This window comes from Alexandromys fortis, unplaced genomic scaffold (assembly GCF_014885135.2).
Source record: "Alexandromys fortis isolate MF-2015 unplaced genomic scaffold, M_Fortis_MF-2015_v1.1 scaffold_181, whole genome shotgun sequence".
Taxonomy (NCBI): Eukaryota; Metazoa; Chordata; class Mammalia; order Rodentia; family Cricetidae; genus Alexandromys; species Alexandromys fortis.
In genome coordinates this window covers 1,878,244-1,904,751 of record NW_026068069.1, presented here as the reverse complement: position 1 = coordinate 1,904,751, position 26,508 = coordinate 1,878,244, and the positions used below count along the sequence as shown (strand labels likewise).

General features: G+C 38.8%; 1 protein-coding gene across 1 annotated transcript in view; it reads left to right on the top strand.

The window, feature by feature from the left end:
* Slc12a2 (solute carrier family 12 member 2) overlaps positions 1 to 21,288 on the top strand; it is a 69,207-nt gene extending 47,919 nt beyond the window's left edge. The window contains exons 18-27 of the mRNA XM_050120898.1: positions 1,460 to 1,566; positions 5,062 to 5,141; positions 6,615 to 6,740; positions 9,053 to 9,100; positions 10,436 to 10,558; positions 11,858 to 11,969; positions 14,185 to 14,271; positions 15,080 to 15,215; positions 15,624 to 15,691; positions 18,487 to 21,288. Coding sequence (XP_049976855.1) covers positions 1,460 to 1,566; positions 5,062 to 5,141; positions 6,615 to 6,740; positions 9,053 to 9,100; positions 10,436 to 10,558; positions 11,858 to 11,969; positions 14,185 to 14,271; positions 15,080 to 15,215; positions 15,624 to 15,691; positions 18,487 to 18,622 — 1,023 coding nt within the window. The 3' untranslated portion in view covers positions 18,623 to 21,288. The remainder of the gene's footprint in view (positions 1 to 1,459; positions 1,567 to 5,061; positions 5,142 to 6,614; positions 6,741 to 9,052; positions 9,101 to 10,435; positions 10,559 to 11,857; positions 11,970 to 14,184; positions 14,272 to 15,079; positions 15,216 to 15,623; positions 15,692 to 18,486) is intronic.
* The last annotated feature ends 5,220 nt before the right edge of the window (positions 21,289 to 26,508 follow it).

The following is a 26,508-nucleotide window of genomic DNA, read 5'->3' as shown; positions in this document are numbered from 1 at the left end:
AAGGAACAGTTAGATTTTTCTAGTGCAGGTATTTGCCACTGCACCATTGTGCACAGCAGCCAGAAGGTACAAGCTGTACACAGCCAGTGTGTTCATCGTCAGACGAATGGATAAGCACGTGTGACACGTGGATATTTAAATACAAAGATCCTGTCTATCTGAGGAAAAGACTACTGTACTCACTTCTGCATTAGCCTAGAAGACAGCCTGCTAAGTGAAGTAAGCTAACCATCAAAGTTGTGGGATTTTGCTCATGAAGTAACCAGATAAAAGTGTATTAAATGTCACAAGGACCACAAGGGAGAAGAACATGACTAGCTATGAATAGCTGTTACACAGCCGTTGCAGAATTTCTGGTTGGGGTGATGAGAAGGTTCTAGAAATAGTGGTGTATTACTTGGCAGTATTGTGGACACAATAAATACTATTTAACATGGTAAACTTGTTAACTTTTTAACATGATTCATTTACGTGTGTGTCTGTATGTGCAGGTTCGTGTGTGGACTTAATACACAGTGTCTTTCACTCCTTACTGGAACGAGCCAGTCTGTGTAGTTTGATTGGACAGTGAGCCCCAGAGATCTGCCTGTCTCTGTCACTGTTATTGCGAGTGTGTGCCACAAGGCATGGGCTTTTACATAGATTCTGGGATTGAACTCAGGTCTTCATGCAAACTATCTCCTCAGCCCTTAACACAATTTTTAAAAAGTCATACCCTCCTCCTAGGATATAATTTCTCAGTATACTTGAGAAATAAAACAAAATCTCAGAAAAGAGATTCTTTTGGACTTTGAGGGATAATTGTTACTCATGCTTAATTGCAGCTCTTTGTTTCTGTGTCCATGTGTGTTTTAAGACTGGATCTTCCTAGCTGTCTCAAATACTATATAACCCATGACACTCACTATATCTGGACTAGGCTGGTTTCAAACTCATGGCAGTCTAGCTCTGCCTCCTGAATGCTGGGATTATTAGCATGCACCCACCATGCTTGGCTTGCATTGTAGCTCTTGGTGAGATTACAAGATGAATACTTGAACTGTTGTGGGAAGGAACCAAACAGATTTCAGAAAGAACATGTGAATGATTGAAAGAATTCAGTTTCCTATTGGAAGAATTCAGAACTCCGGACATTAGTGCACCTAGGAACTAATGACTGTTCTCAAAACACATCAAGGAGGCGGGGAATGCAACTGTTGTTTTTCTTTTTAAATTAAATACCTTATTTTGGTTAGTAAAAGTACAAAATTTTTCATGTCATCAAGATACAAAAGTGAATTTCGTAGCTTTCAAGTGTTCCATTGTAATATCTATTTTTATTTGTATTTAGTATAAGTAACTAGGGGTCGATTTTATATGTATAATTTACAAAAAAAATCCTGTAAATGTGGAAATACTTCACCTCTTAAAAATTGGCTTGTTAAATAGTGTGTATTTGAAATTATGTTTTATATTTTAGGCTGCTGGTCTTGGTCGTATGAAACCAAACACACTTGTCCTTGGATTTAAGAAAGACTGGTTACAAGCAGATATGAGGGATGTGGACATGTATATAAACTTATTTCAGTAAGTATGTTCAGAATTGTTATGTACTTGACAGAAAAATGCTAATTTTGAAGCATTCCCTGAATTTTTACCTTGTTTTTTCTATGTAGTCCTTTCTTAATAGGTGCATAAAAATGAGAAAGAACCTCATGTACTATTTGGGTTTTAAAATGGTGACCTACTAGGACAATAATGATCTCTCTTTTCATATAAAACCTATGTACAAGTACTTATGTATAGGTACAGATGCAAATACATCTACAGAATAGCTCATGTATGTAAAATGGTTTGTTGACCTTTTTGTTGTATTTTTTTTTACTTCTTTAATAATTTCAGTGTATCTGAGACATACTAAATCCTTTTAAACTCTTTCATTTCTACCCTCCTTTCCACTCAACTTTGAGATTGCTTCTTTTTTCTTCTTTTCCAATGGAGTCCTTTTTTTTTTTTTTTCTTTTGACCAACTAGTGTGTGGTCAGTCTCCCAGGGATCCCATTTAAAATGCTGCCTTGCTCTCCCCTCCTCAGCTAGTGGTAGGATCACAGGTCCACTGTCCTCCCTCTGTCTTGGAATTTTGTCTGGCTGGAGCTTGTTGTCATTTTACTGTGAGTTCATATGTGCAGCTTTCCTGTTTATCTAGAAAACTTTCCTTGAAGTTCCCCTTTAGCTCTTACAGTCTTTCATGCTCTCTTCAGAGATGATGGCTGAGCCTTGGGGCAAAGGGTGTGCTGTGAATGTCTGACTTAGGGCTAAGCATCCAGTGTGTGTTCTCTGCACATTGACCAGATTGGGGTCTCTGCTAATTGCCATCTACTGCCAGGAGAGGCTTCTGAGGTGGCACCAGTGGACATTATCTTGCCAGGCCAGTCATTGTAGCGTGCAGATTTTCATGAACGATGAGGTTGAGGCTTACTTTTCTCTAGCACTGGTCATGGACTCGTCCAGCCCCATGAGATCTGGTCAGTAAGGATGAATGTCCGCTCAGTGTCCCCATGGTCTGTGATTCAAGTATGTAGTGTCTTCAGCAATAGGTTTTTAGCATCAAGTTATGACGGTTAGCATGTTATACTTAGCGGTCTATGTGACACCATTGGCTAACAACTCAAAAAAAATGGTAACCTAATTCTTGATACTTGGGTAATTTGTTAGATTGGGGTATGGCCTCCCCTCATTGTAGGGTAACACCATTATACCTCTTTATATACATCTATATCTTATGAAGCTTCTACAGTAGTAGGTCTCCCAAGTTTTTTACAAAGGATTTTAATATTAATTACCCCTCTCTCCCCATATTTCATTCTTTACTTTGCCTCCCATCTTCCACCCCCGTTTAGCCCATTTTGTTCTATTGCTTCCCCTTAATACTTTATACTACTGTGCTCTATCCCCACATTCTTGAAGGCCACTTCTCCCCTTAATAAATTCCCGACTTCTGTGGGCATTACAAATGGAACACATATATGTGAATATTCAAAGGTAACATCCAGAAATGAGAGGAAATATACAATATTTATCTTTCTGGATTTAGGTTTTCTTATTCAATATGCATGTTTCCAACTCCCATCAATTTACTTGTGAATTTCATTTTCAATCTTCTTAACAGCTGAATAATTTTTCGTAGAAGTGTTACTGTGAACAAGAGTGGGTGTGTATAGGTACCTGCTTCCTGTGTAAGCTGGTAGGCTTCTTCCTGTGCTTTTGCAGTAGCTGAACAGAGTCAGCTTTGTAAGGTCTTCATTATGTCCTACACTGAGCAGGTGCAGAGATTTGCTTTTGTTCCCACGCTGGTCTCTGCTTCATCCTTTGAGTTGCTCTTGTTTGCAGCTCCACGTGCTTGTTTGCCTTTTCCACTTGAAGTCTTGTTCTGAGCTCACGGTTCTCGTTTCCTCTGGTTGCTTGTTTACCATGCAGCTTAGCTTTGTTTCACATCACTGTAACTTCCTTCCCACAGCTTGTCTAGTGGGTTCTTTTTATTCCTTTGTTACTTTGCCTTTCTGGTTCATAGATTTTTGTGTATATATTTAATCCTACCAGTGTTTTGTAGAATTCAATTATTCAATGAGAGAACTTTTGTTTTTACCAGATTTACTTGTTAAAACTTGAAAAGTACTTCCTTTTCCTAGTATTATGGAATTTGCTCAACCAGTGTCATTTACACTAACAGTTCTCACAGTGCCATTATTATTGTACAGTATTACTTTGCATATAAATAATTGTCTTTAAAAACAAACATCAGTGAGAAACTCTTACCTTTAGCAAAGAGGTTTTAAGGTGGAATTCACACGCCAGTTTTCCTGTGAATTTTGGTGGGATTACTTGGAACTTACTGCAGTGGCCCCTTTTCCTAAAGTTCCTGGTTTGTTTATAGATTTTTTTTCATAGTTTATTTCAAAAGTCTTTCCGGAAATGATCAGAGGTCATAGTTGCTCTTTGAGGAGGTCTACTTTGATTAGTTATGCGTGCAGGTGACAAACGAACCCTTACATTGTTAGGTGATTTTAGTAAGGCTAAAGTCTGGAGCTGGGGCATCCTGACCATCTGGTGAACAGTCACTGCAGCTGTCTAGTTCTGTGCCTTGTGTATGCTATGCCTCAGAAGACAGACAGTAGAAATAAAGATTAAACGATGAGCTCTCAAAGATGTGAGCTGTGCCGGGCTATGATGTTTTCTTCACAGGCTCAAGAGCAGTGCCATGGAGTAATTAGCCTAGGAGAGAAGCAGCATTTGGGAAATGGATTGATACTCTAACATTAGCAGTAGTTGGAGTCGATCATAATGGCCCTGAAAGGGTCCAAATGCTTTGGTAGTTAGCAGATGTTTCTCTTAACTTCAAAGGAATATACCTAAGTTTAAGTGTAGTAGAATTGCTGTAATGGTTGTTTTCTGTCATATTGCCTTGCAAATGGAGGGGGCTAGATGGTGCAGTGTTTAAGACCACTCAGCTCCAGAGGACCCAAGTTCTATTCCCAGAACCCTCTTCAGGTGGCTGTAGCTCCAGTTGTAGGGACATCCAGTCCTTCTGGCCTCTGTTCTCACAGACACTTAGGTACACATTTCTACACACAGACACATAATGAAAAATAAAATAAAATTTAAATAAATGAACAACCAAACAATTACCAACCAAACAAATCTGTTCCTGCTCTAAAAAGCTGCTGCGTGAGTCAGTTGTGGTGCTTGGTGATGGTGTGAATTCTAGGAAGTATGTTGTGAGGTGGCTTTGAGAGAGAGTAGGTGGTGCAGAGAGCTAGGCTGCACTTAGGCAATGGCGTGGGAAGTTGTGTATACAGTGTGCTTCTGACCAGGGCATCAGGTTGCACATTACTGTAATAGAAGGGTATTATAGAAGAACGGTGTGGGATTCAGAACTAACATGATTCATCCCCCACTGACTGATTTTCAAAGCATATTGAAGAAAACAGACATTTAGAGCTGACAGTAATTTTAGAGGTGTATAGGTCCTTTCACTTCCTACAGAGCATAACGGTTCTGTGATGCTTCCTTTCTCCATCGCAGTGATGCTTTCGACATACAATATGGAGTTGTGGTTATCCGCCTGAAGGAGGGCCTGGACATATCCCACCTCCAGGGACAAGGTGAGTGCTCCGCAGTAGAGGTTGCCTTCAAAAGTATGTATCACTTTGTTAGAAAATCGTGCCTAGTTGTTGCACGTCCTTCACTGACTTTCATAATTGCCATCATCTTTATTACCATCTTAGAATCAGACTTGCTTAGAAGCCAGCAATGTCTGCATCATAAAGTATGGCTAATTATTTATTATTAATGGAGAGGATGGAATTTATGATTTATAAATCATACACTTAAGAAAGGCAGGCATTAGTTATGATTGTAAATTGACCAACCAAATTTGCTGTAAAAATTGGATGAGAAAAATATTTGAACCTCTACTAAAATACTTACATCACTACTTTGGCTGTAAGTTAAATAATACAATGCATACATTTAACGTATTTTTAAAGTGACAATTTTAAGACCCAATTTAAGGTATAACTTTCTTGCAGATTTTATGAAAATGGAAATTTTCATATCCTTCTAATTTTTTGCTAATTCAAAAGTACTGAATAGTTACTATTTCCCCTTATACAGTTTATTAATGAAATTATTAGATTAGTTGAAAAAGACAAGAAGCATATAAAAACTTGTAATCAGCTCATCGATTTAAACTCTTTGACTTTACACTGCTCACCTTTAAGAGTAACTTTGCAACTCTGCAACTTTGAAGAAACACTTTGAGTTCTCTATGAAATAAACACGCTTTGCTGGCTGAAAATGTATTTTTCTTTCTCTGGAATGAATCTAGCAGAGCCTCATTAGAAGCCTTGTACCAATGACTATGTTTAGAGAATCTGACTCATACCCATTAACACTGCATAATTAGAAGCCATGCCCCTGTCACTCACAGGAATAATGTATTATTCAATTCTATTATTTAGTGGGGTTTGAATGTGACTGAAACATTTTTTAAAAGTATTGTGTATCTATGATCATTATGAAGTACTTCTTTGAAGGCCTTGTCCTTTGCTGATGTATCTGATGTTGAGCCCAGGTGGATGTCTTCTAAAACTTACAGCCTTTTCCCATAATTTTGTAGCCTGGGCAGGTTTGGTAGCTTCTGGGCCTGTTTGCTTGTCTGTTAATGCCTAGCGATGTACCTCATAGGGTTGTCCTGAACAGTAAAGAGGTGAATCCTTTTAACCCTTTAGCGTAGTGCTGGCACTTGGATCCCATATCTCCTATTGCTTCTGTCCCTCCATACAAATTAGTGATGAGCATTATGGGCAGATTATCAATTTTGTATTGTATTGTCTTTATATGTGTTTTCCAGTTGATGTTTATTACTTACTCCCCAGGACCCTACTTAGCCACTAGTACTGACATATTTACATGGACAATCATTTTAAACACTTCGGTTGTTTCTTAAGAAACCACTTATCACACCTTACTATTTCACAAGGGATACTGGTTTACCTTTTTACTATGAAGACATGTCACTTTGAATAGTTAAAATACAATCTTTGATACTGTTTTAAATACTTTCATATCTACAGAAGAATTACTATCTTCACAAGAAAAATCCCCAGGTACCAAGGATGTGGTGGTGAATGTGGACTGCAGTAAAAAGTCAGATCAAAATACTTGCAAGTCATCTGGTGAAAAATCCATTACACATAAAGGTAATTTCCACTCAGAGAGATTTTTATCAAGAGTTGGTGTTAAAGTGGAGGGGATTGACTTTTGAGTATAACATACATTACAAAGTTCCTTTTCTTAAGCTAGACATTGTTTGCTTTCCTTAAAACAGAAACCATGCCAATTAATTATTACTAATAGAGTTTTAAGAAGTTTGCTTTCAAATATTTTTGTTTGAACTTGGGAAGAGCACGTCCTTTTTCATGAGGCTTACAGATAGTTCCATCCACAAGCTTGTGTGTTCTGCCGTAAGAAGAGGGATGACTTCCAAATCTTACTCTCCCACCCTCACTCTCCGACCTCTGTTGAGACTCGTATCTCCTCTGTCCTATTCCAGCTGATAACGCACTAAGAAAGAAATCTGCACTGTAAATCATCAAGCCATAGTGTACTTTTTATTTCTCTAAGATGACTACCATCTTTTTATGAAATTGATAGCCTTGGACAAACCATGTCTCTGCACAATTTATCTTTTAGATTATTTGAAAGTATTAATGTTGCTTTTTATTCTTTTCTTTCCTGTGTAATTGCCTAGTGCAGTAGTAGAAAGTGTGACCTGCACACATTTCTCCTCAGTCCTTGTTGGCTTTATTATTCTTTTTTGTGTTCTCTATGCATTCCATAAACTGATTCTGCTCATTTGTTATGCATTTATTTTATTTTAATTTATGTGTATATTCTTTTGCCCTTCCCCCGTTTTCTTGTCTGAAACAGACCCTTTCTGTGTAGTCTATTAGGAATCAATGCATGCAGTTGTATTGATCATTTCCTAGAAGCTACTCTGCACTCACATCTAAGAAGACAGTAATAAAACATTAACTTATCAATGTGTGCTACAACTTCATAGCTTTAAAAAGTAGGAAACTAGTTTAGTACATTTCTACTCTGTTGTAAAATTTTAGATGCATTTAGCCTGACTTAAAGAGTTCCTTTGGTGGGTAATAAGGCCCTGTTGGAAGAAGGCATTTGCGCTAAGTCTTATGACTTTAATTTGATCCCTGGGACTTAAAGAGTGGAAGGAGAGAGCTGACTCCTACAAGTTGTCTTCTGACCTTCAGACACCTGAAAAGATAGGTAATATTATCAGTCATTTTAAATGCCACTCTGACTTTGGCATATAAACTCCTTTAAATGAATATAAACCATCCATTACTAAAATTTCAAAAGCAGATATTATTACTTTATAACAGTAATATTTTAAATTTAATTAGTTTTTTCCAGAACATGCATAAAAAGTAACAGTTATACAGGTTGATTTTTCTGTTTTCTATTTGACAAATTCTCAAAATCAGCATAGATATTATAAGAAAAATAGATACTTTGTAAAAAAAAATACTCTTCAGGATTAGGAACATTCCAATATATAGTCAAAGTATTGGTTTTATCTGTCTTGCTTACTGAGGCATATAGTGTACAAAGGGACAAGAAGAGAATACCCTGTAAGTACTTAGTTTGTACCAGCCTAAGCGTGTTTGAGCAGGGCTTGTAGTTTCACAGCCTTAAGGGGTAGATACATTTCTACCAGTGAGAAAGCAAGGCATCAACTAACCAGGTCTGGTTTCCAGAGGATAGTGTGAGAGATACTGTTGAAAGCTGGGAATCTTCCTTAGGATCCTTTTGCAAAATGTTCTTAAAATTTTTAAGTCTCGAGTTTGCTTACTTTAAACAAGTAAATTTACATTTATGGGGGAAAAAGGAGTTAGAAAAACTAATTACCCCAGAAAGCAAATTGGTAAATATTTGAATATAAGCTGGTGAATATATGCACACATATGTATGTGTACATAAACTTTATTTGAAGAAAATAATTCCTTTATAAACTGGCATTTTACTCTGATGAAATTCCTTAATATCCCAAGTTCTGATTGCCGTGTACAATCCAGGTGTGTTCAGCTGTTTGTGTAGTGGTGCAGTGACCTGTGTGAAGCTTGTGTATGATCTGCCAAGGTGGTCGCTCAGAGTCATGCATCCACTCTACACGCTTTGACATTCTCAGCTAATTTTCAAGTATAAAGTTTAATGTTTACAAAATCTGCTGGCTCTTCTGAATAATTTTACAGATATAAAATTTCAGTGTGGGTGTTCATCATTCACTCTGTATGGTCTTTATAAAAATATGTGTTTTAAAAAATATTAAACACTCAGTATAGAAAATATTAACTTTCAGTAGTAATCATTTCTCATGGGCTGTTTCTTCACACTGTCTTGTATATAATGTGCTCTATTTACATTTCCATTACTCTATGATTATAAAGGCGATTAACTTCATATTTTGTGTTTTTTAAACATAATCTAGATGAGGAAGAGGATGGCAAGACTCCAACTCAGCCACTGTTGAAAAAAGGCAGGCATTGTTCATCATTTTATTTTAATCCCCTTCTCATACTGTTAACTCTCTAATTCCAGCTCTATTGTTTTCCTTTTATTTTAATTTAGTTTTTATTTCCATGGTGAGGTGATATTACAGTTATCTATTAAATGCAGATTAGTAAAATTAATTTTATTCCAATGAAAGCATTAAGTCTCACTGGGACAAACTGTTATTTCAGTCTTTTGAATCGTCATGGTGTTTCTAAAATACACAAACCTGAAAAGTCAGGGTTTTTTGTTTTTTGGGATTTTTCCTGATTTAAACTGCATGGTCCGGTAAGCAGGGACGCCGAGTAGGCGTGTCCACAGTGCCGCTCACACTCCTTACCATCTGTGCCCAGCCAAATTCTCGGTTTTGATACTAATATATTTTTTGTTTCAAAAATTGCACTATTTCTCACAGTCGTGCTGCGTTTGGGAGATACAGTCATGTCAGCGTACATGAATGTTAAGAGAAGGAGATAGAGGTGAGAGTTACGGAGCAGTGCGGTTTGGTAGCCATATTACGTCATCATGCAAATCATTTGTCATGTTTGCTTACATCCTGGCAGCATGAAAAGTGAATGATGGACCTTCTGGAAAAAGGACCAGAGTTCCTTCTGTAAATTTCTGTTTTTAAAATTGTGGTAGTGGAGTTTCATAATAGTCATCTGCTTGCTCACAGAGTCAATGCTGATTTTTTTTTTAATTCCTAGAAATGTAAATTGGAACTCTTTACAGACATGCAGCATATCTGTACCATTTCCAGGAGTTCCTACCATCTGTCTGTGACTCAGAAAGATGTGGCTATATGTCTTTGACATTGTGTATCACATATTGAGGGGACAAATGATTAATAAGCACACTTCCCTGGTAATTGTAAGAGTATATATTAGTATTTATCCAACCATCTTCCAAATACAGCTTTTTATTTAGTGCCTTTGAACTCTAAATCATTGAGATAGCAGATAATAAAAGAAACCTCACAGGACAAGTATAGTATAAGGCTTGATCTATTAACCTAAAGTAGCTCTCCAGGAAAACTGAACTCCATCAGTAAATGTATAGTATTTACCATTCCTGCAGATTTCACCAGAATACTTCAGAATACTAGACACTTGGGTAGTTTGGGTGAGTTTACCTATTATAAGACAAAAAGTACTTTTAAAAATCTGTTATAAGCTACTACTGGCTTATAATGGAAGTCATATACAGCTATCTGTATATAAATATATCTGAATTTAGAAATGCTAGGAAATTCTAGGAATATAGTAAAAGGAGATTTGACATTTACTTCCTATATGTCGTAATTTTTTGCTTACTCCTTTAGAATCCAAAGATCCTGTTGCACCTTTAAATGTAGCTGACCAAAAGCTTCTTGAAGCCAGTACACAGTTCCAGAAAAAACAAGGAAAGAATACTATTGATGTCTGGTGGCTTTTTGATGATGGAGGTAAGGCCATTAATACATCTTTTAAATAATTAGAAATTTACTGAATATGTAAGAACAGTGCTAAGAAACGGCATACAGTTTTCATGTGTTTACCACATTCAGGTTTGCAGCCTGCTCCAACAGCACAAGAATCAGTGTGAGAATCATGCATCGTCCTTTCAGGGTCCTTCAGGCTGTTTTAGTCCATTCTTGAGCGTGTGACAGGGCCATTTTGTTAACTACTACAGACCAGGTTGTGACTGTCACTGGATTTGGAGTGCAGTTAGATTGGTCAGAATTAGTTTCATATTACGAATCTTTGGCAGAAATAGCACAAAAGTGATACTGCTCTCTTCTGCCTATATCTGGCCAAGAGTGGCATATTGGTGTAAAGTAAGTTGTTGAGGAAAGTGTGGTGTTTCAGACTTACCCTTGAAAAGTTTTTTCCCCTCTTATGGTTCCTGGGAGGCTCTGCAAATAGACCGTTCTTCCTCAGCCGTTACAGTCGGATTCACATTCAGTCGCTCAGGTTATGAACGACTGTTGTGCTTCCGGGTGATGCGTTTTCACCCCCACCGTTCTGTCCTCATCGATTGGTCGGCATTTCATTGTAAAGAAGAGCTCGTCTCTTCGAGTCATTAATTCTTGGTTTATCCAAAAGGATATAGTTTATTACTGTCATCATTTGTTTAGTTCTCTGATTGTCCACATCCAGCCAGCAAGGTCATCTCTCACTTCCCTAAGGTGATTTAATATGTCCATGTGTCGTAGGGCACTCATTTTGGCAGTTGCTTCCTGAAATAAGATGGTATCCTAGACTTATCCCTTCCTCTATATGGAAAGGACCTTTTAGTCAAGAGCAGTACTTAGAAGCAGTATGCCTGTGACTTCTAGGATAATTCTTCGTTACCAGGCCCCCTCAGGGGAGAAAGCTGGGGAATATATATAATATGTATGTTTGCATGTATGCACTATCTAGAGCTTGAAAGAAGCAATTCCATATAACTTTTCGTCTTTCTCATTTCAATGTGAAATTTGCCCCCATTAGGCTATATTCATTTCCTTTCCCTTTCTGTCCACAACTAATTTTTTGAGTGCCCTAGGCCACCATCCAGTTCTACTGCTTACATAAAGAACTGCAGTTCTTGGGCTGAACCACTCCCTTGGACTCCCTCCGTGACAGAACTGTCAGGGGAGGACAAATTTTACTTTACATTGAGTTATATAATAAATGTGGTTTTTGAGACCAAGTTGAAAATAAATATTTTTGTTTGAGATAAAAGCATTTTAAAAAGAGTTTATTATATTTTTGTAATTCAGGTTTGACCTTGTTGATACCCTATCTTCTGACTACCAAGAAAAAGTGGAAAGATTGTAAGATCCGAGTATTCATTGGTGGAAAAATAAACAGAATAGACCATGACCGGAGAGCGTAAGTTCGTTTTAAGTTGGAGAGCATTAATCAAATAGCCTTGACATGATAGAGATTTGATAAAATAAAATCCATATATAGACCATGAAGTATTATTAACTGATACTGCAAAATTTTCATTAAATAGAACCTCATCCTCTTTATTTTTTGACATTTATATTTAAATTATAAGTGCATAATTTTACTTAAATGTGATAGACTAACACATTGACATTTTAGAAAGTTTTTATTAATACCTGTATTGTCAAGTGTTAGAAGCATATCTCTAATCATTTGAGAGAAAGTGCATAGAAATTGCCTTTTCATATCTAGAGAAATTGTATGGCTTTGAAGACATCAGCATACTATTGCCATCTGTACTGCCGTGAGTCTGGATTCTGGTGCTCCTCTCCTGGCCTTGTCCCTGCAGGGTACTGCACACATTGTTCCCACTTTCACGTAGAAAGTCTGAGAGTTGTGACTGATCCTCCCACAGTCCTGTAGCCTAGACATGTGAGTGCAGCCGTGTGGCATAAAGGTTTCTGACAGTCTGTTTCTTCCCTTTCTGTCTTGTCCCCACCCCTGCATGCTGTCTACATTTGGGAGATTTCAGGCATTTTTGGTCTACCTGTTCTATCTCTTTCTTATACACATCGCTCTTCCTTTGCCTCACTCATCTGTGGAAATGTGTTGTACTGCGAGACTTTTCCTGGGGAGACACAACACACACATGTACTCACCCCAGCTAAGGAGCACATGACAAGACCACACGGACACTCCCACAGTCCTGCCTGGTGAAACACTGAGTTTTATTGGGACTACTTACAGGAGTATGGTTGAGGGGTTCTTAGGAGCAGAGAAGACTCAAAGACAGTTGCATAACCAAGGCCCACCCCAGCGTGGTGACAGCTCCTGAAAGCTGGAAACCTGCAGCCACTGCACTGCCCGCAGGCAGCTCGACCACTGGGAGAGTGCCCTTGTGCCCTTTGCCGGTGACTCTGGTCTAACCCTCTTCCTGGCAGCTTGGCATCTCTGGGAAGGAGGAGCCCAGTGAATATGGTCAGTTTCTGGAACTTTCTGAGACTGTTTTGTGTTGTTTGCCTTCCTGCTTACGGAGTTTCTATGTAGGATGGAGTATATCAAACTTGGAGGAAACTTAGACAACAAAATGTTGGGTTCTCTTGAACCCGGTTTAGTTCTCCAGTGCTGGGCCTTACCATATTTCCCTTTCTCTCTCCTGCACATTCCCTTCCTCAGTCAGTTAACATGTGAGGCCGCTTGCATCACTTTCTCAAATTTTAGTTCTGTGGGCTCTGTAATGCTTAGCAGATTGGGACTAAGAGATACTGAATTCAATTAGGTATTCATTTTCAACAGGGAATTATGGAAGACATATTTCTCATATTTTTCTTTCTAAAGCTGCCATTTTATAAAACATAGGATCTTGTTTTATTGATTGCTTTTCTTGGGTGTTTCAGCCTTTTGTTGACATGACCCCCTCACACAAGACCTTGAACGAGGTGTTTATTTGCCACGGCCAGGCTTGTCGTACTCCTTCCCCTGACCACTTGAAAAGCAAACACTGTGAACTACTCTGTCATGAACTGGATCTTCAGTTTGGCCTTAAGTTTTTTTTTGGGCCTGGGGATATTTTAACATAAATCCAATAGGTAGTAACCCAAAAATAATTTAAAAGAGGCTTGTTATCAGATATATCCTTCCAATATGCCTTGATTAAAATTACTTTTTATCAAGCTGGGTGTCACATGGCATTATGGGTAGCTCTGGCTCAGCCCTTTAGGCTGTAATTGAGTGCCTGAGGGACAGCGTGGGAAAGGGGAGTGTTTGTGTGGGCTTAGGTTGCAGAGACAGCATGGGGGAAGGCATGCTGGCTACAGTGTGCAGCAGTAAACAGAAGACACTGCTCAGTTTTTCTGGAAATTTCCTCAGTGACACGTGCAGAAGTATGTCTCCTAAGTGATTTCAAATACAGTCCAGGTGAGAGTGAAGATTAACCACCGTAGATAGTAGGCAGGGATAGAGACTTAGATGATAGTCATCTCTACTCAGGCAGTTTCAGTGCTTTCTTTTAATGGAGAATATGAGTTAATTCAGGACGTTTGTGTAGCAACTGATAGACTTTCTCTTTAAGTCACCTTATCACATATGTAGAGAGTAAAAATACTTAACATCCTTTGCATGTCTGAATGCTGGTTTGTGTTTTTTTTTGTCATAGGATGGCTACTTTACTTAGTAAATTCCGAATAGATTTCTCTGATATCATGGTCCTAGGAGATATCAACACCAAACCAAATAAAGAAAAGTAAGTTGCTGGATAAATTATTCTGTATAAATTTCCAACTCTTTTGGCATGTGCAGACACAGATAATTTAACTTGGAATGATTATCAGGGCCTTTTCTCTGCCCCGAGTTCTGTGAAACCATGTGGTAATTGGTGGCCAGTGATACTGAAGTAAGCCGTAAAGAACTGAGTTCTCAGAAGGGGCTCACTCTTCTCACATGCTTTCTGAAAACTGGTAGTGCCCCAGAAATTGCAGAGGTTTTACGTTCCAGGTGTTTCTTGCCCACAGTCACTAAAAGCATTTGATTCTAACTTTACATGTGTATTACTTCCATTGTTTACTTTTATAGTGCAAATCTGAGTTTCCCAGTAATATTGGCCGTCAAGAGTCTCTTACTCAAACACTTTTTACTCTTGGAATAAATAGTCTTCCTGAAAATGGCACAGAGAGGCAGTTACTGTCTGTATGCATTTTATCGGGAATAACTAATTTTTGGCATGTGTTAAATGAGTTACAGAGCTGGGCAAAGATGATGTTTTACATTGAGTTGGGAATGATTTGCTGTGTTTTACGGATCACTCAGGAATCACCTTGGCTGGTGTGCTGTTCTTAAATTTGAGGTTGACCCAGGCGAGGGCAGACAGCATGACGCGAGCTCCAGCTCCAGCCTTACTAACGCCTGTGCAGTCTGAGAGACTGGAAATTACTGTTTCCTTACCCAGTGATACTAATGATTACAAGTTTGTAACAAGTTATAATTTCTACTGAAGTTATTTGTGATGTATAATTCAAAATAAAATTGTCGGTATCCTGTCTGTTTTTTTCAAGTATTGCTGCTTTTGAGGACATGATTGAGCCATACAGACTTCATGAAGATGACAAAGAACAGGACATTGCAGATAAAATGAAGGAAGACGAGCCTTGGCGAATAACAGACAATGAGCTTGAGCTTTATAAGACCAAGGTAGTCTTCACTCTCCTTTTCACTAATCTTACATGTGATTTCATAGACTCGCTATACCAAGCACTATGATTTGAAACAGAGGCAAATGCTTATGTAAGCTAAACCTCCATTAAGGGTGTTTTATATTTGAATGGTGGGAAGCTAAGAAGCAGCATCAAATATTTTTCTAAATAGTGTTTTTTTTTTATACAAAATTTGTTTTTGCTACTTGTTTTTACAAACCATAGTGGTTTCTTCTTTCTCCTCCTCCCGTTCCTCCTCCTTCCTGTGCCTCCTTTTTCTCTCGTAGTGCTAAAGATCTAGCACATAGCTACCTGGGCTTACACACTGGTTACTGAGCTAGTCTGCCCTTGTTCACAGTTCTAATTGTTAGATGTTTAGGAATGATTCTGTCCTTTTCCATTTCAGACATACCGGCAGATCAGGTTAAATGAATTATTAAAGGAGCACTCAAATACAGCCAATATTATTGTCATGTAAGTATTGTTGGAATAAGGTTTGGACTATTTTCATGAAGGTGTGTGCATGTGTCTGTGTCTCTATTGTAACAGTACTTAATGGTTTTTGAAACGTTCTTTTTAGCATTTCATGAGTAATGTATTTACATCATACTCCTCTCAATTCCTCTGTTTATTTTTCTTCCTCTCATATTTGTGACTTTTCTTTAGTTATAATAAATTACTAAATAATTATTGTTATAATAAACTGATATGCACATACATAGTGTTGCTCATATGCATGTTTTTAAGGCTGACCACTTATAATTGGGTCAGCCTTTATAACTGGGGACTCATCCCTGGATTTTTTAATTAATCTACTTAATTATTATTTTGAAATTAATTTGCTTAATTGCCTTTAGTTTTTCATCTCATGTGATGCCTCACGGCATTTCTCCTATGCACGTTGGCATGTCAGCTTGTGTTGTCACTGTTCAGGTCTTATCTCATGGTCACAACTTCCTTTTGATATAGAATGCAGACATCCAGGTCCTCTGGCTTTTACAATCTTGCCGCCCCCTCTTGAATCATGTTCCCCAAGCCTTAGGTATAGGGGTTGTGGTTGTGGATGTATCAAGTGGGGTTGAGCGCTCCAAAGTCAGTTGTTCTATGCATTGTGACCAGTTGTAGTCTGTAATGGTTTCTGTGTGTTACAAAAAAAGCTTTCTTCATGAGTGAGCTGCATAAGGATAAGGACTTAGAATGTAATTAGAAGTTGACTAGTTTAGAAAAGTCGTGGCAGTAGGTTCTGCTCCAGGTTCTTTGGGATATGAGTGTGGCATACATACCTGGAAAGGCCAGAGTCTCCAGAGTCCCTGGAGCTGGTTTACAGTTGTGAGCTGCCTTGTGTAGGCGCTGAGTTGAACCTGAGCCCTCCAAAGAGCAGTGTGTGCTCTTAATTGCTGCCCATATGTGTATGAATGTGGGACAACCTCTCAGTGAGCAACCCCCAAAGAAGACTGTCCCTCCCAAAGCAGCCTTTAACTTCCAGTAGCTTCTCAGATAGGGCCTGGGGCCTTGTGACCCCTCCCCAGTTCATGATGGAATTTTGACCTGTGCAGATAGCCACATCAGTGTGCATTCATGTGCAGTGGCCTTGTCATTTCCAGAAAGTGACCTATCACAGACTTCCTACCTGCCCTCTGGCTCCTACTGTCTTCTTCCTCCTCTTCCTCAGCACTCTCTGAGTCTTGGCTGGAAGCGGAGGGCACTTGTGTGATAAGAGATGCCCATTATTGACCAAGAACTCAGTCGTTTACTCAGTGTTTTGACAAGTTAGGAGTCTCTGCATTAACTACTGCCCTCTATGAGAAGCTTTTTTTTAACAGTTGAGGGCAGCACTTCTAAATATGGATATTTAGAATGTAGTTTGTCTACCTAACTGTTTAATAAAACAATAGAAGTAAGTTAACCCCTAGGGCCAGTGACATCCTGGGCAGGAGCTTTTGACACTGATTACAAGACCAGCCATGATTCCCGTCCTCTGGAGCAGGCCTCAGATCCAGTAAGAACGCAGTTGGTTCCACAGTAACAGTCACAGCTCGGGTGGTTTGCTTTTTTGTTTTGTTTTTAATTTATAGCCTAGGCTGTTCTTAAACTTGACTCTGCCTCTACCTCCCAAGTGCTGGAATTTCAGTCCTGTACTACAAGGCCCAGTAAATAAGTACTCAGACTATTATCTATAAAAAGGAAAACTCAAAGTTTAAAATGTGATTGCCTTCAGTATGTGGAGCTAGCATTTATGCATGAACAAGAGATACTGTGTACCCTTGTGTCAGTCTGAGTAGTTTGTTTGGGTTGGTTATTCTGAACTTTTACATTCATATTCTTTGATTTCTTTTTCACCTTTTCAAAATTCCCTAGCACGGCCACAGGTGTGGGTGGCACAGGAGGGGCTCACAGTAGGATTTGGACCCCAGGCAACTTTGTCATATAAAGATAAGTGTGAAAGGTTGTTTAGAATATTAACCCAGTACAGCAGTTCATGCCTGAACCCACCCCCATGTTTCCCTTGCAAGTGTTTTCCATGCAGACATGCTGTCTCTGAACTAGATAGAAGTGTTGGAGCCTACCCAATCCTTTCCTCTGTGGACCTATGTTAATTAGAGATGATGTGATCCTGGATTTTTTTCAGTTCTGAGACCCTAAACAGATAAGAAAAGCTCAGGCACCCAGAAACCAAGATGAAATAAATGCCTTGGTGCTAAGGAACTGTTAGGGTAACTCCAAACCCAATGTTTTCAATTTCTGCTGATGGTTTGTAGAGTTCTATAGTGAAAGACACTAAACCATAGAAGTTTAGAATGAATCCTTGTAGGTCTATGAATATCTCTATAAACCCTTATAGGTCTATAAATAGCTTGATAAAGAGAAATTAAAATTCACAAGAAAAGTTAAATTTAACACATATTTAATTATGTTTCATTTTTCACCTATAACTTCCACTGTGTGATTTCTAATACAAATATGTTTTTATTCTAAAGAAACCTGTCCTTAGCGAAGAGTAAGTTTGATTGAATAGTAATGTTATTATTCTTAATAATAAATATGAATTACATATATTGAAGTTCACAGAAATACTTACGAATAAGGACAACTGTTTGAAAATCCATTGAATCTGAGGATAAGTGAAATGAGAGTATGTATACTAATTATTGTTGTATATATGCAGTTTCCCTCCACTCAGATTTTATCATGGGAATTGGGATCTAATTAATAATTGTTTCATTTTCTTCTTCAAAGCATCGCTCAGTGTCTTCTCATTCTGATCCTAGGAGTCTCCCAGTTGCACGGAAAGGTGCTGTGTCCAGTGCTTTGTATATGGCTTGGTTAGAAGCTCTGTCTAAAGACCTGCCACCAATCCTCCTAGTTCGTGGAAATCATCAGAGCGTCCTTACCTTCTATTCTTAATTATTCTGCACCATGGACTGCCCTCCAGGAATGGTACTTCAGTGCCTAGCGAAAGCGCTGAAATCGTCAGTAACACCTTACTATCACACTGGTGAACTGGGACTTTGTTTCAGTCTTCTTTATTTGAAAGCACAGGGAAAAGTTGCTCCATTGGTAGATATACGTAGACTTGAGTTCTGCTCTACTCCACATCTCAGTCTCAGTGACTGGTTAGTCTCCCGTCGGACTGAAGTTCGTGAGAGTAAAGTTGTCCTTTGCTACTTGAAAGCAATAAGAGTGTGTTATTGTTTGAGTGAGGAAAGGAGTACAAAGCCTTTAGCCTTGAGGTGCCTTCTGAAACTAACCAAATTTCATCCATATATCTATTGTCTTTTGTAAATTTATAGAATGTTAAACTTTGCCTTCAGATATTTTTATTTCTAATGTCACCTTAAGTAGACACTCCTTTCATCTTCCATTGACCAGTTAGTTCTGAGTACTGTGTGTTTTGTATTACTTTTGTAAAAGTATCTGTTAGATACTAAGGACAAACTAATAAAATACATGGGGGAAAGTATCCAAACAATGAAGCCCAAGTTTAGGGTTCTATGAGTATGTGTACATGTAGAGCTAGGAAATAGAGGCCCAAAACACCATTTTTAACTCCATTGAAGTTACGTATTATTTCTTGTAAATCTTAGAGAAGGGTGAGGTTCTACCCAGTATTTCCTGTATGATGCTGAAAAGTCACATGTCCTTTTTCAAGCAAAATCTGAGATCATTTGTATTATTTTTTAAACGATGTGTTCTAATTGAGAATTCCTCTCAAATGTGAGGGACTTTAAGACATGCTGACAGGTGTTTTTGGAGGAAATTTAGACAAAGAAATGCCATTTAGTAGAACATTTTCAATAAACACTACAGGAGCTTCACTAGCCTATGCCATCCTTTATTTTTTAAAAAAAAATCACTTAAAATTTTATCAATGGTTAAATGGACCACTGTTTTCTTAGTGGAAATGGTTTTAGGCTTAATTTATTCAAGTGTCAAGTACATTTAGTCTTAATACACTCAGGTTTGAACAGATTATTCTGAGCATTGAATTTTAATCCATTCTTAATACTTTAAACCTTCTGTGTTAAAGAAAACTGCCAGTTTGTGCGTTTGACCTTGTCGCCTACTCAAGCACTTGACAGTGTGATGTGCTGTCCTGAAGCTTTATCTACAGTTTTTAATGTGAAGTTTCTCATTTTCCGGGGAAGGATTTCCTGAACACATTTCAAGGGATTCGTGTCTTCATGTCTGTGTGTGTGTGCAATGTGTGCACAGGTGCACATGCACGTCTGTATGTGTGTGTGTGGTGCGTGCACAGGTGCACATGCATGTCTGTAATGAGATGTCTGTCACTGGGGTCTCCAACTTGAAAGTGACCACAGCTCAGTAGATTACAGGTTTTTGTTTTGTTTTAATAAACATTGAAGTCAGATTAAGGGGTTACAGGTCTCATGGAGGACCAAGACAGTTTGAAGCTCATAGTATAGCTTCATGTGGTTATCCAGTTAGATCCAGTGCTGCTGAGTAGGTGATCAGCTTCAGGGGTGGAGAACATGCAGGTTTCCGTCATCTTGAGCTAAGTGTTAGGAAAGCATTTTCAGTGGTGCAGTACTTCTGCTGCATGAATATGACCTACGTTTATACCAGCTGGATGTCTGGTCATTTCCATTCAGAAAATTAAAAAAAAAAATGAAGTTAAGTGATTTTTTTAAGGTTTTTCCATACATTATAATACAACATTGTTCCATTTATTTTAAGTTCTGCAGAGTTTGAAGGCAATATAGAAGTGTCATATTCAATAAACCATATCATGCATGATTTTTCTGAATGGATAATAAGGTCCAGGCTGACTGCTGCTGTCTTGAAATGTACACAGGTACACTTGCCTTTTATTTTTAAAGGTTTTTCCCCATTCAGGAAAACTTGATTGTGATCTGTACTACAGAAACTAAATGTCATACATCATACATTTGTGTATAAAGTACATAAAATGGATCTCAGTACACCTAATAGGGAGGGTAATATTGTTTGTGAAACAATGTAAGAAGCTTTCCTCTTTTAAAAACTACGTTACATTCATTTAACACTAGATACCAGGTCAGACATTTTCAAGGTTGTGGTAGTACTCTAAAATAAGTTTCAACAATTCTTGGAGATGCTAGCTAGTATTAAAGCTATTTTTATTTTATGCTGAATTTTGATTATTTTGATGCCAAATTATTTTTTAGTCCTAATCATTGATAATAACTTGAAGATAATTATGCAGTGGCATTTGAACTCATTGTTATGATGGGTAAAGAATTTGTGGGTTCACAGAGAATGTTGGTGTTGATTATTAACAGTTACTGAATCAAATATTTATTTGTTGCAATGTTTCTTTTGTGCTTTAAGTTTTCCTATACACTCTTTTCATATTGCTTTCTGACATGCGTGTTTTTTTTAAGACTATGGAAATAATTTAAAGAGTTGAGCTCTGGTGGATGATTATCTGCTAAGTTTGAAAATGTAATATTTTGATAATACTGTACTGTTCCTGTCACAGATGCTTTTGTAATGTTTTAACCCTGAGTATTGCAGTTGCTGCTTTGTACAGAGTTACTGCAATAAAGGAAGTGGAGTCATTAAAACTTCAATATCTACTCTTAATTTTACCTATTCATAATATTAGGTCAGCTTTGTGATCTCATCTCACTTAAGTGACCTTGGGGAAGCTGAATGAATTGTGCGCCACCTCCCCTAAGAATGACTGTTGGTACCGATTTTAGTGGAACTGTACGAAGTACAGCACCGTATGATTGTTTTTGAACTGATTTAGATTTTCTAGTTTTTAATTTAGGGCCAGACTTCTCAGGGGAAACTACAAGATTAAATAGGATTCATATTTCCTGAACTTGTTGATTCTTTGCTCCTGGGATTTGTTGTGGTTTTGGTGAGCTGACTGAAGTGTTAGAAAGCATTGCACCTTTCTCACTCGGGCCTTTGCTGTGTGCCACCTGTGCTGGCCGGTTACTCTTGAGAAAGCAGCCTAGATAGTTAGGAAGTTTGCTAAAGGTCGTGGGGATTGTTGAGAGCATTGGCCAGAGCTGGCCGTTTGTCCTGTGTGCACTCAGTGCTGCTCTGCAAGAGCTGAGACAGAGCGGGCATCTGCACACTCCCCTCCCACTCTGCCCGGCGAGTCTGCCCAGTATTCCTATCACAGCTGCACATAAATGCCCATTCCAGATTGCCGTCAGAGATCTAAAATAAATCCACTTGTGATTTTTGTTTTCGTTCTCAAATAAGCTGCTGTTCCTGCCACTTTACTCTTTGAAAGCTTATTAAGGAATTTAAAAGTGACTATGACATTTTAATTTTAAACAGAAACCAGTAGGGTTTTGTTACTCATTTCAGCTGAGAGGTAGGTTACAGTTGACATGCACTTGTTAATACGAACAACAAGGTAACTAGAGAGCCTGAAGAGACCCCTTGGTGAAGATAGTGCCGTCCTTGGGTGCACTCATTTGAAAGGTCTGTCTTGTTCAGTAGTTCAGATAGTAAATACACACGTTAATAAGCAGTGTGACTTTGGGGTGGTATATACATCACTTTAATTGTTTTTATAAATCTGGTGGCAAAATGACAATTAAGAGTCATAATTCAAGAAAAGATGTGGACTTTTCACTTCCTGGTGTGTAGGTTTAGCGTTTGCTGCTGTCCTTCTAGATGGGGGATCCTATTTATTTCCCAGTCTGATCAGCACACATTATCTGCCTTGCTGTTTGCATATGAATACAATTGTCCAATCTGTTCTGCCCATAACTAAAAGTGAAACATACTTCTTTTCATCCATGAAATAGGGAAAGTGATCCTTGGATCGTGAATTAAAAGCTTATTTCTTGGTAAAGTTATGTCAAAGTAATTGTTGAAGCATTTGTTAGAGAATTGCTAAAATTTTTCCCTGGAAGAAGACATAATTTAGTATAAAGAAAAAATATTTCAGGCTAGCTTTAGATTCAACTTTCTCACCTCTAATAACAGACATACACAAAGATAACATTAAAGCTAGGAAGGCAGTATTTCATTTACAGAGCTAGATGGAAAACAATAAAATGAACAGGTTATGTTGGCCTGTTTACATTTTAAATTCAACTAAACAGATAGTAAAGTATTTTGAAAACGAGCAATGTTTGGGGCGGTGGTTCTCAACCTGGGAAAGGAGCTACCCTTTGACAGGGGTTTGCATACCTGATATTTACATTCTGATTTATAACATCAAAATTATGAAGTAGCAATGAAAATAATTTTATGGTTGGGAATCATCACCTGAGGAACTATATTAAAGAGTTGTAGCATTAGAAAAGTTGAGAACCGCTGGTTTAGGGATTTGGCTGAATAATCAATAAGCCCCAGGTTCTTTTTTTAATTAAAATTGTTTTCACACAGTTTTGTTTTCATGTTTTTGCTCCCTCCCAACTCTTTCCAGATTCTCCACACATTTCTACCCACCCAACAGTATATTCTTTTCCTCTTTCAAAACAAAAATGGCCCCGTAAAGATAGGCAAGCAAGAGACCAGTAAAGACAGATAAATAGGTTAATAAATACATAAAATGAAGTAAAAAGTGATGTGGGATTCCCCCTTTGTAGGCTGTTAATACCATTGGTTAATAAAGAAACTGTCTTAGGCCAGTGATAGGGTAGAGTGGTGGGGAAAACTAAACTGTATGCTGAAAGAAAGGAGGCTGAGTCAGGGAGAAGCCATGGAGCCGCCGCTGGAATAGATATGCTGGGACCTTGGCCAACATTATGCCAGTGGCCTGCTTCCTGGGCGCGTCCATGAAGGTAATCTTTGCTTATGTTCATACACCTGGGATTTTAGAATTGTTGACATAAACTTCACAGTTGATCCCCGCCCCCAGAAAACGGACAGTGGTAAAGCACAGGTGTGTTGTTATCGAAACCCTGATGACAGGAGCCGTTCCCAAGCTGTCACTGCCTCCCTCACAGCAGACTCTACCAGAGGGCTTAGTAACGTTCACGTGTGCTACGCTACTGTGATCATCCTTCACTCCTGGGCCATCGTGACTGTCTAAAGTGAAAGTCTCCACATTCTTCCTTCATACATCTTCACACAGCTTGTCCCCGTGTGGTGTTCTTTGTCAGTTTTTCTGTGGAATTCAGTCATTGTAAGCATCCCCCCCCCCCTTTTTAATAGCAGCTATGCACTCAATTATTGAAACTTCTATATTTTTTTTTCCTCTGTGGCCAGATCAGAACCTGAAAGTTGCCAATGTAAAGGAAGTTCAAGAAGGTAGCCAGGTTACTGGGAGCCCCTGCTGCTTAGCCACACCTGCAGCAAGAGGGAGGCTCCCTAGAGAAGGAATGAGGAAAGAGCACCGGTGGGCTCTGCATTTAATAGGGCTTTAGACGACAAATCTAACAAGTCAAAGTCTATGATAGCTGCTAATTAATGTTTCCATATATATTAATCTGTCTTTTTCTTTCTGCTTTGTTTAAGGCTAGAAACAATCCATTGGGTTTAGGAACCCAAAACTTGGCGTCACTCCAAATAAAAGCAATAAACGGCCTGGAAAACCCAGCGGTTAAGAGCACCGGCTGCTTTTCCAGAGGACCCAGGTTCAATTCCCAGTACCCACATGGCAGTTCATAACTGCCTGTAACTCCAGTTTCAGGGGCTCCAACACCTTCAGAAAGACATATGCAGGCAAAATATGAATGCAGATGAAATAAAAATATATTTAAAAAGAGCAATAAACATTCTTTCCTACTGTTTATTCTTATTCCTACTGTTATTATTGCCCATCATAGTAACAAATAGCTTAACATAGAAAAAAAAAACCTTATTTTCACTGCCTAAGATCTTCCACCTGAACCATTTCTGTCTTTACTCTGATTCCAATCTAATCCTTAGTCAGGCCGTGACATCATTATTTCTAACTGGCCGTGACTACCCATCCAAACTCAGTTGAAGTCTGTGTCGAGCTAGACGAGTCTTCAGTAACCTTTGCATCCATTGCTCTCCAATCTTTTGATCAACCCTAGTTCTATATGACACACACACTCCAAAAACTGACCAGTGCATTAAATATTTACATTTCTTATCTCTATGTCAATCTTACTGCTGTTAACAAACGATTTCAACTTTCTTAGATAAAAGGTTTAAAGAATTGGTTCACAATGTAGCCATATGATGGTAACCAGACACTTTCTTAGCAATATAGATAACCTCATTGCAGATACTGAAGTCCCAGAGGAAAACCTCCTACAGCTACTTTCCTAAGCCAGTACAATTTCTGTGTGCAGCCTGAACATCCACTCTTTCCCCACAATGCATGTAGCCCTCAGCCGTCACCACAGAAACTTCTTTTTACAGCAGATGGAGACCATGGCAGGAATCCAGATGGGGCAAAATGCAGAGAGCAACTGAGCATGGGGTCCCCAACCCCAACCGATAAACCTACGCCCCTACTCTTACACCTAAGGCTCACACCGTGTAGCATCATGGAAAGGGGGCAGGAAGGTTGTAACAACCAGAGAGCCAGGGTGTTTACTGTGAGATAGTGTATGACAGGGAAGCTAGACCCATGAAATCTCAAAACTACGGTGGCCTAAAGGAGACCGGCACAATGATACCACCCATTGACTGGCTGGAGGCACTGTTTGTCCTTCACACTCTACCTCCTGCTTGAGGGTCAAGATGTGAGCTCTCAGTTTGCTGTTACAGCTGCCTCCTGCCTTGATGACGACCCCTATGGAACCAGAAACCCAAACAAACTCTTCTATAAGTGGCCTTGGTCATGGTGTCTTATCACGGTAATGGAAGTGTAACTAATAGAGCCCAGGCTTGGCCACACTAACGCTGTGGCATTATTAACCAAAGTGGGTAAATGACTTCCGCAGGGCAGTCACAGAGGAAGCCCACGGCCTCTCTGGAACCAAAATGTTTTCCTCAGTTAGCCCTCAAGGCTTCTACTTGAAGCACATGAGCTGTTTTCAAGTACTATGTGAGTATCACCGCATTACAGCATAAATTTCAACACACTCTATAAACGTCTCCCATCATGCACCTTACCTCACGAGTGGTAGATGTGTACAGATAGGCATACGTTAATGTTTAATTGAATTTAGAATCTACTCCCTATTCAAATAAGCATGTACACCATCCTATATAAAGTACGCATAAACTAGGAAGTATTTAACCATGTCTCACTTCTTGGGTGACTATTATAGTCTTTTGGGTTTTTGTTTGTTTTTGCCTTTTTGAGATAAGGTCTCATTCTGAATCCCAGGCTAGCCTGGAACTTACTATGTAGCCTAGGCTGGCCTCAAACTTAGGCTTTTTTTTTTTTTTATCTCAGCCACCCCAGAAGCTGAGATTCAGGATCAACCACTGTGTCTAGCTTAATTCTTGCTCTTACATAGGACATGGTATTATTACTTGTACACATTAAGTCTAATAGATTCTTGTCACCATCCTTACCACCTCCGATAGGAATCTCAGCCAGCCATGCTCCATAGAGCCAGCAGCCTGCTGTGGAAGTACATACATCCTTCTCACACTGGTGTAACCCATGGGGGTTCTATAATTACAATGTTCTCCCCACCTCTTTTATTTCAGGGTCATTATATCAAAGTCACCTACTCATTGGACTGGTGACAGATGGACGCATTATCACACATCCATGCGCTATGACTCACTTGAGTGTCTTTAATTTGGGGAATGCTGGAATCCAGCATAGTTATCAAGGGTTTGATGCTGTCAGTTACCCTGTAACAGAACTTGAATACTCAAGAAATTACATAGAAATCCTAAGGGGCTAATTCTACCGTCCATGTAAGACAATGCACATCTGC